The sequence below is a fragment of the Lepus europaeus genome, chromosome 15 (assembly GCF_033115175.1).
Source record: "Lepus europaeus isolate LE1 chromosome 15, mLepTim1.pri, whole genome shotgun sequence".
Classification (NCBI taxonomy): Eukaryota; Metazoa; Chordata; class Mammalia; order Lagomorpha; family Leporidae; genus Lepus; species Lepus europaeus.
In genome coordinates this window covers 92,761,148-92,773,290 of record NC_084841.1, presented here as the reverse complement: position 1 = coordinate 92,773,290, position 12,143 = coordinate 92,761,148, and the positions used below count along the sequence as shown (strand labels likewise).

At 57.0% G+C, this 12,143-nt stretch overlaps 1 protein-coding gene across 1 annotated transcript in view; it reads left to right on the top strand.

Moving 5' to 3' along the window:
• Positions 1-861: 861 nt before the first annotated feature.
• Positions 862-12,143, top strand: part of JMY (junction mediating and regulatory protein, p53 cofactor) — a 71,008-nt gene continuing 59,726 nt past the window's right edge. Inside the window, exon 1 of the mRNA XM_062211967.1 lies at positions 862-1,802. Within this exon, the coding sequence (XP_062067951.1) occupies positions 996-1,802 (807 nt within the window). The 5' untranslated portion in view covers positions 862-995. The remainder of the gene's footprint in view (positions 1,803-12,143) is intronic.

The window sequence follows — 12,143 nt, the reverse complement described above, 5'->3', positions numbered from 1 at the left end:
CTGCCGGGAATGGACGCGGGGTGCAGGCCGGCGCCCGCTGACCTCCCAGGGGGCGTGCAGCAGCGCTACCCGGGGCCACAGAGGCCCCAGGGGGAACGCAAACAGCCGCGCCGGGGCGGCGAACCTGCGCCTCACTGCGCCCCGGGCTGGATCCACCCGCCGGCTCGGAGCCCTTGGAGACTCGGGGGCCGCGGAGCCCGGCACACGGCCCTCTCGGGTCTCAGCGGCCTTCCTCCGGGCGAGTGCAGACAGGAACACAGCCGAGGGTCCCAGAGTTCGAAACGCCTCTGGTCCTCCGTCTTTGCCCTTTCCCCGCGGAGCGCAGACTCCGAGTGTGTGCCGGGCGCACCTGCCGCTCCCCGCGGGCTCCAGGGCCGGAGGCGGGGCTGCGCGCGGACCGCGAGAGCCGGGAGCGCTGCCGGGCGCCGGCAGGGGCGGAGCCGGAGGCGGAGCGGGGGCGGGGCCTCCGCGCGCGGGCGGGGCCGGAGGCGGGCAGGGGCGGGGCAGGAGGCGGGGCGGGGCCGGGCGCGGGCGCGCGCGCCGCCGCCGCCGCGTCACCAGCGTGCGGCACGTGCCCGTGTTTACGTCCCTCGTGGAGCCGCCGACGTCAGCAGCCGAATGGCAACACTGTGGCGATGCTGAGGCGCCGAGCTTAGCAGACGCGGCGTTCTGTCCGGCGGGTTCCGGTGGTCCGCGGGCGCAGGGGCGGCGGCGAGGCCAGGCCGGCCGGCCAGCGCGGACACTCGCACGGCGCCGGCCCGGGCCCGGGCCCCGGCTCCTCAGCCCCCGGACGCGGTCCGGCGGCCTCGCGCGGGAGGCGGCCGCGGGCCGGGCCCGAGACCCGGCGGCGCGGGACCATGTGAGCCGCCTGCTCCGGGACGCGCATTGTCTGCCCCGGAGCCGCGCCACAAAGGGGCCGGTCCGCCCGCGCGGCGGCCGGACGCTAAGATGGCTGCGGGGTCCCGGCGGGCGTGAGCGGGCGCGGCGCCGGAGCCATGTCGTTCGCGCTCGAGGAGACGCTCGAGGCGGACTGGGTCGCCGTGCGGCCTCACGTGTTCGACGAGCGCGAGAAGCACAAGTTCGTCTTCATCGTGGCCTGGAACGAGGTGGAGGGCAAGTTCGCCATCACCTGCCACAACCGCACGGCGCAGCGGCAGCGTAGCGGCTCCCGGGAGCAGGCCGCCGGCGGGACCGCGTCCGACGGGGCCCGCGGCCAGGGCGGCGCGGCGGCTAGGGCCCGGCCCGCGGCGCCGCTCCGCAGCCCCGGGCCGCGGCGCGGCGCGGCCTGGCCGGAGGCCGGCCCTCGCGGGGCCCCGGCGTCCACGGTGCGCGTGGTGGGCGCCCCCGGGGCGGCCGCGGAGGAGATCGAGGTGCTGGAGCTGGTGCGGGACGACGAGGCGGACGCGGCGCCGCCGCCCGCCGCCGAGCCGGAGCCGGCGGCCGAGGAGTGCAGCTGGGCCGGGCTCTTCTCCTTCCAGGACCTGCGCGCCGTGCACCAGCAGCTGTGCTCGGTGAACTCGCAGCTGGAGCCGTGCCTGCCGGTGTTCCCCGAGGAGCCGTCGGGCATGTGGACCGTGCTGTTCGGGGGCGCGCCCGAGATGAGCGAGCAGGAGGTGGACGCGCTGTGCTACCAGCTGCAGGTGTACCTGGGCCACGGGCTGGACACCTGCGGCTGGAAGATCCTCTCGCAGGTGCTGTTCACGGAGAGCGACGACCCCGAGGAGTACTACGAGAGCCTCAGCGAGCTGCGGCAGAAGGGCTACGAGGAGGTGCTGCAGCGGGCGCGGAAGCGCATCCAGGAGGTGGGCGCCGCGCGGGCCGGGGCGCCGGGGCCCGCTGCCTCCCGTCCCCCCTTCGCCGTCTTTAATTGGGTCTCTGACGGGCCCTTGGGAAGTGAGTGGGTTCCCGCCCCGGGTCCCCTCGGGTCCTGGTGGGGTAGAGGGAGCCTCCGGGAACGGGGGTGCCGCCACCGTGCGCCCGGGGCGCCCGAGCCGACTTGGAGGTCGCTTTTCTGCGCGTGAGCCGCTGACAGCCGGGTGCCCCCAGCCCTCGGCGGCGGCGCGGGTTTGCCCCGCACCGAGAGTCGTCGGGCAGGGGGAGTCAGTGCGGGCGCAGCGAGAGGCAGGTACGCAGTGCGGGTGAGGCCAGGCCTCCGTAGCTTCAGGTGCACGGGAGGAGCCTGTGGTCTGTGCACGATGGGCCTGGGTGCGTTTTAGGCTTGGGGCTCGCGGGAGGCCGGGGCGCCGAGCCCCCGGCTCCCCCGTAGTACCGGGCGGTTTTCTCCTCTAGATGGGCCCGGGTGCGTTTTAGGCTTGGGGCTCGCGGGAGGCCGGGGCGCCGAGCCCCCGGCTCCCCCGTAGTACCGGGCGGTTTTCTCCTCTAGATGGGCCCGGGTGCGTTTTAGGCTTGGGGCTCGCGGGAGGCCGGGGCGCCGAGCCCCCGGCTCCCCCGTAGTACCGGGCGGTTTTCTCCTCTAGATGGGCCCGGGTGCGTTTTAGGCTTGGGGCTCGCGGGAGGCCGGGGCGCCAAGCCCCCGGCTCCCCTGTAGTACCGGGCGGTTTTCTCTGCTAGACTGCAGTAAATAACCGCTCACACCGAGATAAGCTTATCGCTTTCCGAATCCGGATTTTCGCTCCTTCCCACGGGTTTGCTTTATGCTAAATGTGACTACAATTCCCTGTTTCTCTTCTGGACTCTGTCTACCCTAGCATCTTTTTGGAAGGAAGTGTCAGGAGTATTTGCTGTGGTGTTCTGTATGGTTTGCCGGCATTTCTCCAAGGTCAGGGCTGCTTTTTTTACTCGACTTAGATACATAGTAGACTCTACATCCCTGGCTGAGTAGGCCTGTCTGATCTAGCTTTAATGATACACTGAAAAGGGCTGTGGTTTTAAATTCAGGCAGGTCGAAAATGAGCTTCTGAAAACTAGCTTTCTCAGACTTGTTAGAGCGACGGTAGTTTTTTAAGTAGTGTGTTTTCCTAGTTAAGATTCTATTGGCTTTAAAATTTTCTTCAACAGAAAAAAATTAACTTTTTAAGGCCATTGGGAAACAATTAAAAACAAGTGAAGTTTATTGTACATCATTGAAAACTAAATTGTTTCTTTTTTGTCTGATTGCCTTGGTCAGTGTTTGAAAAGTAGCTATGGAGGAGGACAGACCGGTTTGTTTGCTGATTTCTAAGGGGAGATTAAATTGAGAAAATCTGGGGCTCGGATCGGTGGTGTGATTAGTGATGTCTGCCGTGGGCGTGGTGTTAGAAGTGTGCAGGAGGCTCCCTTGTGTTTGGCTTTTGCAGCTACGTCATGTCTGTATTCTGAGCTTAGTAATTCCACCGAACTCAGTGCCTTTCATTTTCAGTTTTCAAGTTGGTTTAGCTTGTGGAGCTAGTGATAGCATTTCTTCAAAGATGTATTTGTTAATGTCTTTGAAAGGCAGAGTGACCAAGAGAGGGGGAGAGCGAGCCGGTAAGTGAGGTCTTCCATGCCCGTTCACTCCCCGGGTGGCAGTAACCAGGAGCCTGGAACTCCATCCAGGTCTCCTGTGTAGGGTTGGGGCCCCGGCACTGCTTTCCCAGGAGCGTTAGCAGGGAGCCGGATCGGAGGTGGAGCCGCTGGGTCCCGTGTGGGATGCTGGCATTGGGGGCTGTGCCTGCTGCACGGCGGTACTGGCCCTGGAAGGCTTTCCTGGAAGGTGCTCAAAGAGCTGAGCCTCTCCGCTGGAACTGCCTGCTTTGTGAGCTTGGGGCACACCCTTCTTGAAGTTGGATTTTGGAACACCCTGATGATTTATTACGGGGCCACTGAGACGTATTCCCATATCTTTGTCCGGTAGAATATTGAAGAATTAAGCCTTAGATTTTCTGCTAGAAGTTTTTGTTAATGATTCACAAATTTGGTTAACCGATTGGAAATTAAAATTTGTGAGGATTTAGAATTTATGCAGTGTTAATGGGAATATTTTTAGGTGACAGAGTTGCAAGATTGTATACTACAAAGTATATACATGTTTTGTGTGAATTGCTTGTCAGTGTAAATGTGAAATTGGCTCCAGGCAGGTGTGCCATGGAGTTTTCCAGGGTTGACAGTGGGAAGTGTGGTGTGTACAGCAGGCACACGGTCCCGCAGGGATGCCAGAGCTACCAAGGCCCCTCTGGGCAGTGGCCGCTGAGCAGATTCCCGTTCACAGTAGGGCGTGTGTGCTCGGCTGGGTGGTGCTGGAGCTCGGCTTTGACCGGGTTTCTGTAAGGGCAGACAGGTAGGAAGGGCTGATGTACTGAACGCTGATTCCTGCCCCGTGGAGACAGGCAGGTAGGAAGGGTTGATGTACTGAACGCTGATTCCTGCCCCGTGGAGACAGACAGGTAGGAAGGGCTGATGTACTGAACACTGATTCCTGCCCAGTGGAGACAGACAGACAGGTAGGGTTGATGTACTGAACGCTGATTCCTGCCCAGTGGAGACAGACAGGTAGGAAGGGTTGATGTACTGAACGCTGATTCCTGCCCTGTGGAGACAGACAGGTAGGAAGGGCTGATGTACTGAACGCTGATTCCTGCCCCGTGGAGACAGACAGGTAGGGTTGATGTACTGAACGCTGATTCCTGCCCCGTGGAGACAGACAGGTAGGGTTGATGTACTGAACACTGATTCCTGCCCCGTGGAGACAGACAGACAGGGTTGATGTACTGAACGCTGATTCCTGCCCAGTGGAGACAGACAGGTAGGGTTGATGTACTGAACGCTGATTCCTGCCCAGTGGAGACAGACAGGTAGGAAGGGCTGATGTACTGAACGCTGATTCCTGCCCCGTGGAGACAGACAGGTAGGTAGGGTTGATGTACTGAACGCTGATTCCTGCCCCGTGGAGACAGACAGGTAGGTAGGGTTGATGTACTGAACGCTGATTCCTGCCCCGTGGAGACAGACAGGTAGGTAGGGTTGATGTACTGAACGCTGATTCCTGCCCCGTGGAGACAGACAGGTAGGTAGGGTTGATGTACTGAACGCTGATTCCTGCCCCGTGGAGACAGACAGACAGGGTTGATGTACTGAACGCTGATTCCTGCCCAGTGGAGACAGACAGGTAGGGTTGATGTACTGAATGCTGATTCCTGCCCAGTGGAGACAGACAGGTAGGAAGGGTTGATGTACTGAACGCTGATTCCTGCCCCGTGGAGACAGACAGGTAGGGTTGATGTACTGAACACTGATTCCTGCCCCGTGGAGACAGACAGACAGGTAGGGTTGATGTACTGAACGCTGATTCCTGCCCCGTGGAGACAGACAGGTAGGAAGGGTTGATGTACTGAACGCTGATTCCTGCCCCGTGGAGACAGACAGGTAGGAAGGGCTGATGTACTGAACGCTGATTCCTGCCCAGTGGAGACAGACAGGTAGGTAGGGTTGATGTACTGAACGCTGATTCCTGCCCAGTGGAGACAGACAGACAGGTAGGGTTGATGTACTGAACACTGATTCCTGCCCCGTGGAGACAGACAGACAGGTAGGGTTGATGTACTGAACGCTGATTCCTGCCCCGTGGAGACAGACAGGTAGGGTTGATGTACTGAACGCTGATTCCTGCCCCGTGGAGACAGACAGGTAGGTAGGGTTGATGTACTGAACGCTGATTCCTGCCCCGTGGAGACAGACAGGTAGGAAGGGCTGATGTACTGAACACTGATTCCTGCCCAGTGGAGACAGACAGACAGACAGGGTTGATGTACTGAACGCTGATTCCTGCCCAGTGGAGATCGCCATTTGCGAGCACATGTGGGGTGCACAGCAGGAAGCCTGCCGCAGCTCAGTGAGAAAGACCTGGGTGTGAGGTGGGGCTTACACTTGTTATGACCTCTTGACAGCCAGGACTGGGAATGCTGGCAGGGCATCTCAAGATGAAGAGTGGATGGAGACTTCCAGGAAGCGTCCTCTCTGCTTGCATGGGCTGTGCGTTGACAGCAGCCTCTGTAGAGACAGGCCCGCTCTGGGCTCTTCACACTGCCCATCCTCAGAGACACGGCCACAGCAGCAGTTCCCCGCCCGGTGTGGGCTCTGCAGCCAGGGAGCCCCCAGACTCAGATCAGCTCTGCGCTGGGCTCAGCCAGACTTGTGTCTGGTCTGCCAGGCCTCAGCACCTGTTTTTTTTTTTTTTTTTTTTTTTAAGATTTATTTTTATTTATTTGAAAGGCAGAGTTAGAAGAGGAGGGACAGAGAGAGCATCCGTCCGTGAGTGGGCCTGAATGGGGAGAAGGGGCGTCACTGACAGGATAGCTAAGGCAGCAGAGGACAGCGCCAGTGCAAGGGTTGCATGATGGGTGGGTTTCTGAGGAGCCCCACCTGTGCCCAGGGTCTGCAGAGTGGGTCTGGGGGTGCCTGGGAAGTCCTGGGAAAGTGAGCCTGAGGAAACCAGTCCATCTTTGTCGGGGGATGATTTGTTTTGTTTTGTTTTTTATAAAGATTTACTTTATTTGAAAGGTAGTCAGAGAAGAGAGAGAGATCTTCCACCTGCTGGTTCACTTCCCAAATGGCAACAGCAGCAGCTGAGCCGGGCTGGAACCAGGAGCCTGAACTCCATCCAGGTGTCTCCCACTGAAACTTTATCTGGCTCTCCCACTTGGGTGGGATCTGCTGCTGCTTTGCAGGCTCATTAGCAGGGAGCTGGATCAGAAGTGGAGCAGCTGGGACCCCAACCAGTGCTGTCGCGGGATGCTGGCATCACTGGTGATGGCTTTACCGCCTGTGGCTTGTCTTGATGCCAAGGCCTGTGTTCCTTCACTGAGACATTGGAAGGTTGGCAGGCTCCGCGGCTGAGGACGGAGAGTGGCATTATTTTACAATTCCATCAGCTAAGTCATGTGGCTTTTAAAGTAAAACAACTTGTCTTGTTCCAAATTAATTCTGACAGGCACGAGGTGAGGGCCGCCTGCGTGTTGTGTTTTAGTGGAAGGAGGTTGCTTAGGGATGGAGGACAGGTTTATGTTGAGAGTGCCCAGGCGTGGTTTTCCTTTGTGTCCTAAAATGGCTCAGTAGCGGCAGTTCTGCGTGCCAAGGTTGGTCAGCAGGGGAGAGCCTGGCTTGTCACCATTCCTTCTCCCTACTGGTCATGGAGCCCTGCTGAAACCCAGCTATGTGTACGTTGGAGAGGTGGCGGTGCTCGGGACACTGGGGTCCACCTTCCGTGGGGCCAGGAAGCCAGGACTGGGTATCAGCAGGCGGTCGAGGCCGGTGGGAAGGACTTGCTGACTGCAGCCAGGGAGCTGCTGGGCTGCACAGCAGGCGCTGTGAGGGAGGAGGTCGAGGTTTGAGGCCGGTGCTTGGACTGCTCATGTTCTGTTTCTTTGAAAATAGGGCAGACTGCTAAGTGGATTTTGTGGGGTTCTTAAAATGGTGATGAAAGATTGGAAAGCTGGAGGCCTTTGAAGTAATGATTTTGATACTAGTCATTGTCTAATCCTGGGTCCAAACAAGCTTTGGTCATTTTTTGTAGCACTGACAAGAGTTGAGTGCGGAGAAGAATCCGTGCTCCCAGGCAGTGCGGCCGCCTTCCTGATCACTCGTTCACACTGCCCATGCAGCATCACCTGCCACTCGCCCTGTCCACAGCAGAGTTCACAGACAGACTTCAGTACTGTGTGGACAGAGGGCTGTGTGTGTATCAGGAGATGGTGGGTGGCAGGATTGCTGTGTCACACAGAACATTAGCCATCTCCACTTCCCAGATGCTCACCCGTAACTGCTCTCAGTCTGGAAATATTTATTTACTTGAAAGGCATCTAGTGCATACTTGATAAAGCTGAGCTTCTGTTAACACTGGTCTTCATGTCAGCCTAATGCCTGTGAGCACTGGGCCAGGAACACAGTTCAGATGTCCCGCTTGGCTCGAGGAACCCAGTTGCCCGAGGCATCCCTGCCGCCGTCCAGGGTCTGCGTTAGCAGGAAGTTGGAGTCAGGAGCCAGGACTGGGCAGCTAACTCTGGCGCTGCAGTGTGGGATGGGGGAACCTGAACCAGCACCCTAACTTCTGCTGTAAGCATCTGTCCTGAACTTCGGTACATTTGCCACGTCCAGCAAGGGAGAGAACTGGGTTCCCGTCCAAGCCTGTCTGACACCTCTGCCTTCTGCACTGCTGGCCTCTCCCCACCTCTGTAGTGAAAGAGCAAGGCTCAGTGGTAACTGTTGCCAAAATGACATCTGTAGTCAGTGTCTCAACCCTGGACAGAAACCCATAGTGCCTGCAGAGGACTGTAGTTGGAGAACTCCGTGTGCATTCACTGTGCACACCTGTTTTGTCTGGGATCACAGTATTGTGACACCAGAGGAGGCTAGTCCAAGTTTGTACCTCCGTATTTGGTATGCAGAGCACTGACTCAGAGTGCACATGCGGTTCTCAGGCGGGTACAGCAGGAGCAAGTTTATAGCAGTGCTCAAATGTTCCCTTCTGTATCCTGCTCCATGATAACATGGCCGGGAGTGGGTTTGCTTAGGTGCTGTGATCATTTTCTGTAAAAGTTTTCACAGGTATCTTTAAAGTAAGATATCTTACTTGACAGAACTTATTTTCCCTCTAACATTTCCTGATACTTTTTTTTTTCTCCCCACAGTAAAATTATGGAATTTGTTGTAGTCTAAGCAGAGGCCTGAAATTTACCCCTTCCTGCTCTCAAATTTTATTCCCATTTAAAATAGTCTGTAATATTGAATTTAATCGTGAACTGTCCCCTCGTAACTGGGCTGAATAAACAGTCTTCCTTACTGGCTAAATTGTTCTCACTAGGCCAGGAGGTCTGAGGGGACGGTCCCAATGCATGGTAGCATCTCTAGCTATATTTTAGTTTGGCAATCTTGCCTCTTTCTTCTATATCAGGTGATGTGAATTGGTGTTGGGGTTGCCACGGGAAATAGAAAGGTCATGACTAGTGGGGTTGACGAGGACTGTGGCAGGTGTTTGGTCTGCTGAAGATGCCCCATGGATCCTGTACCCAGCCCTGGCTTCCCATCACTGCAGACCCTGGGCAGGGGCTCACGTGTGTACCCAGCCCTGCTTCCCATCACTGCAGACCCTGGGCAGGGGCTCACGTGTGTACCCAGCCCTGGCTTCCCATCACTGCAGACCCTGGGCAGGGGCTCACGTGTGTACCCAGCCCTGCTTCCCATCACTGCAGACCCTGGGCAGGGGCTCACGTGTGTACCCAGCCCTGCTTCCCATCACTGCAGACCCTGGGCAGGGGCTCACGTGTGTACCCAGCCCTGCTTCCCATCACTGCAGACCCTGGGCAGGGGCTCACGTGTGTACCCAGCCCTGCTTCCCGTCACTGCAGACCCTGGGCAGGGGCTCACGTGTGTACCCAGCCCTGCTTCCCATCACTGCAGACCCTGGGCAGGGGCTCACGTGTGTACCCAGCCCTGCTTCCCGTCACTGCAGACCCTGGGCAGGGGCTCACGTGTGTACCCAGCCCTGCTCCCGTCACTGCAGACCCTGGGCAGGAGCTCTCGTATTTACATTCTTGCCACCCATGTGGAGGGAACCTGAACTGGGTCCTGGTTCCCAGCTTCAGCCCCAGGCTGGCCTTGCTGTTGGATATTTGGTTGGGTATTTGGTGAGTGACTAGCAGTTGGGAGCTTTCTCTTTCTGCCTCTCAGATAATATTTTTGAAAGATTGAGAGGGATGAATCAACAGTGGCAGTGTTTAAACCTGGAAGTTAGGTGGGAATGGATAGCATTCATTATTTTACGAAACGGAGATGATACGCTAGCATGCCTGTGAAGCGCGCTTGGAGGACTGTTTTGTCAACAGTGAGTTTATAAAGTTTGGTTCCCTGGAGGGCCTTGGAGTTGGCTCTTAGCAGCTTTTACTCTACTGTTTGGAGCTCTCTGAGACCTGAAGTTTGAAGTAACACTGTCTATGTTGGTGGAAATTATCATAAAGGAATTTGGGAGAGGAACAGTTGCCCCCCCCCCTTTTTTTTTTAATTTGTTATTTGAGAGGTAGACAAAGAGAAGGAGCTACCATCTGCTGGTTCACTCCCCAGGTGCCTGCAATGGTTGGGGCTGGGGCCAGGGCTGGGAGCCAGGACCTCCAGCCAGACCAACTGCTTGAGCAGTCGCCTGCTGCCTCCTAGGGTCTGCATTGGCTAAATGCCTGCCTCAGGAACAGGTGTTCCCTATCTGAAATAATCAGCATATTTCTGAGTTAGAAATGGGAAACTGGATGGAATTACAGAATTACAGTTTTGTTCTCTGTCTTGTCTGCACTGTTCTTCCGTTGCTCTGTTCACTTTGTCTTTCCATGAAATTTCATTATATTTTCGGTCTCCCTAGACTTAAGAAACAGGTAAAAGAATAGACCTGCATGAGCGGAGGAGGCCATCTGGACCAGTGGTTTGGGTTCGAGCTGGGCTGTGGGGGTCCACCCTTTCTGTCTCCCAGCAGCTTAAGTTTTGGCACCTCTGTGAGCCCCTGCTTGTAGTTATTCACCTCCAAAGTGTCATAGCAGCTTCACCTACATCAGAAGTTGTCGGGGGAATTGAAACAGTGTATGAGTGGCTGCGATGCCTGGCACAGAGAGACCTCAGTAAACATCACCTTTATTACCACGGTTGTTCTGCATCTGCTCCTCCTTGTTTCCCACATGCTTGTTTACTGCTGGGCTCCTCCCAGATCCATGCTGTTTCTCTTAAAGACCAGGTTTGCTGTAGCAGAAGCTGGTGCCCAGCGTGTCAAATGCTTGCAAACGAGGAACAGGTGTTGTGGCTCAGTGGGTTAAGCTGCTGCTTGGGAGGCTTGCATCCCTTATTGGAATGCCTGGTTCCAGTCCCTGCTGCTCTGCTGTCCCAGCTTCCTGCTAATTGGTCCTGGGAGGGCAGCCAGTGACAGCGTGAGTGCTCGGGTGCCTGCACCCATGTGGAGGCTCTTGGCTTTGCTTTGGCCCAGCCCTGGCTCCTGCAGGAATCTGGAGAGAACCAGCTGGGGGAATATCGCCTTGCACCACTCCCCCAACTCCTACCCCCAGCGCCAGTCACTGCCTTTTATGCAGATAAAAAGTTAATACTAAATTTTTTCATTTGTCCCAAATAAAAACAGTGTTAAAACAGCAAAGAAAAGAGCAACCGGTGGGACTTGGAAGAAGCTCCTAGTGCAGCGCACACAAGCCCTTTTGCTGCTTCCTGTGTGTGCTGCTACGGGACACGGGGTCATGTGATCCATCTTGTGCAGGGGTATAATTGTGATTCCAGCATTTCCTCACGTCAGCTGTCCTGATAGCTCTCTTCTGTTTGTCAGCGTGCCGTGCAGCCCTCAGCAGGCTGACTTGCAGACGCTGCAGTGGGATAACTACGAGGGAGGCAGTAAGCAGCAGCCTTTGGCGGCCTCCTGTACCAGCCGTTTATTCAATGAATGGGAGACGGCGCCCTCCGGTTTTACTGCAGAGACCTGTGTGGATTCTTTCTAGCTAGACCTATATTCTGACATTCCCCCAATGCCCACCACAGTTAGGGCTGGGCCATTCCATAGCCAGGAACCTGGAACTCAGTCTGGGTCTCTTAGGGTGGCAGGAAGCCAGCAACTGGAGCTGTCACCTGCTGCCTTCCAGAGTGAGCTCTGCGAGGCCCGCACTGCTGGGACGGTGGGGGACGGCGCGCTTCCACACAAGTTTCGGTGAACGTGTCCGCTTTGTTAACGACCATGCACACCGTTTGGGGCGTAGCTACTTCAGGGCAACACTAGTTCTATAGGATTGAGCCCACATGGCACTGCTATGCTTCTCCAATCAGCTTGAAGGTCATGTAGGCTACATAACCTTCCTGATTGGCCTGGACCACACTCGGGAACAGTTTATTTATTTAGAGAGAGAGAAAGGTCTTCCTTCCATTGGTTCACCCCCAAATGGCCACTATGGCCGGCACGCAGTGCTGATCCAAAGCCAGGAGCCAGGTGCTTCTCCTGGTCTCCCAAGCGGGTGCAGGGCCCAAGCACTTGGGCCATCCTCCACTGCCTTCCCGGGCCACAGCAGAGACCTGGACTGGAAGAGGAGCAACTGGGACAGAAACCTGGCACCCCAACTGGAACTAGAACCTGGGGTGCCGGCGCCGCAGGCGGAGGATTAGCCAAGTGAGCCGCAATGCCGACCTTGGGAGCGGTTTACTTG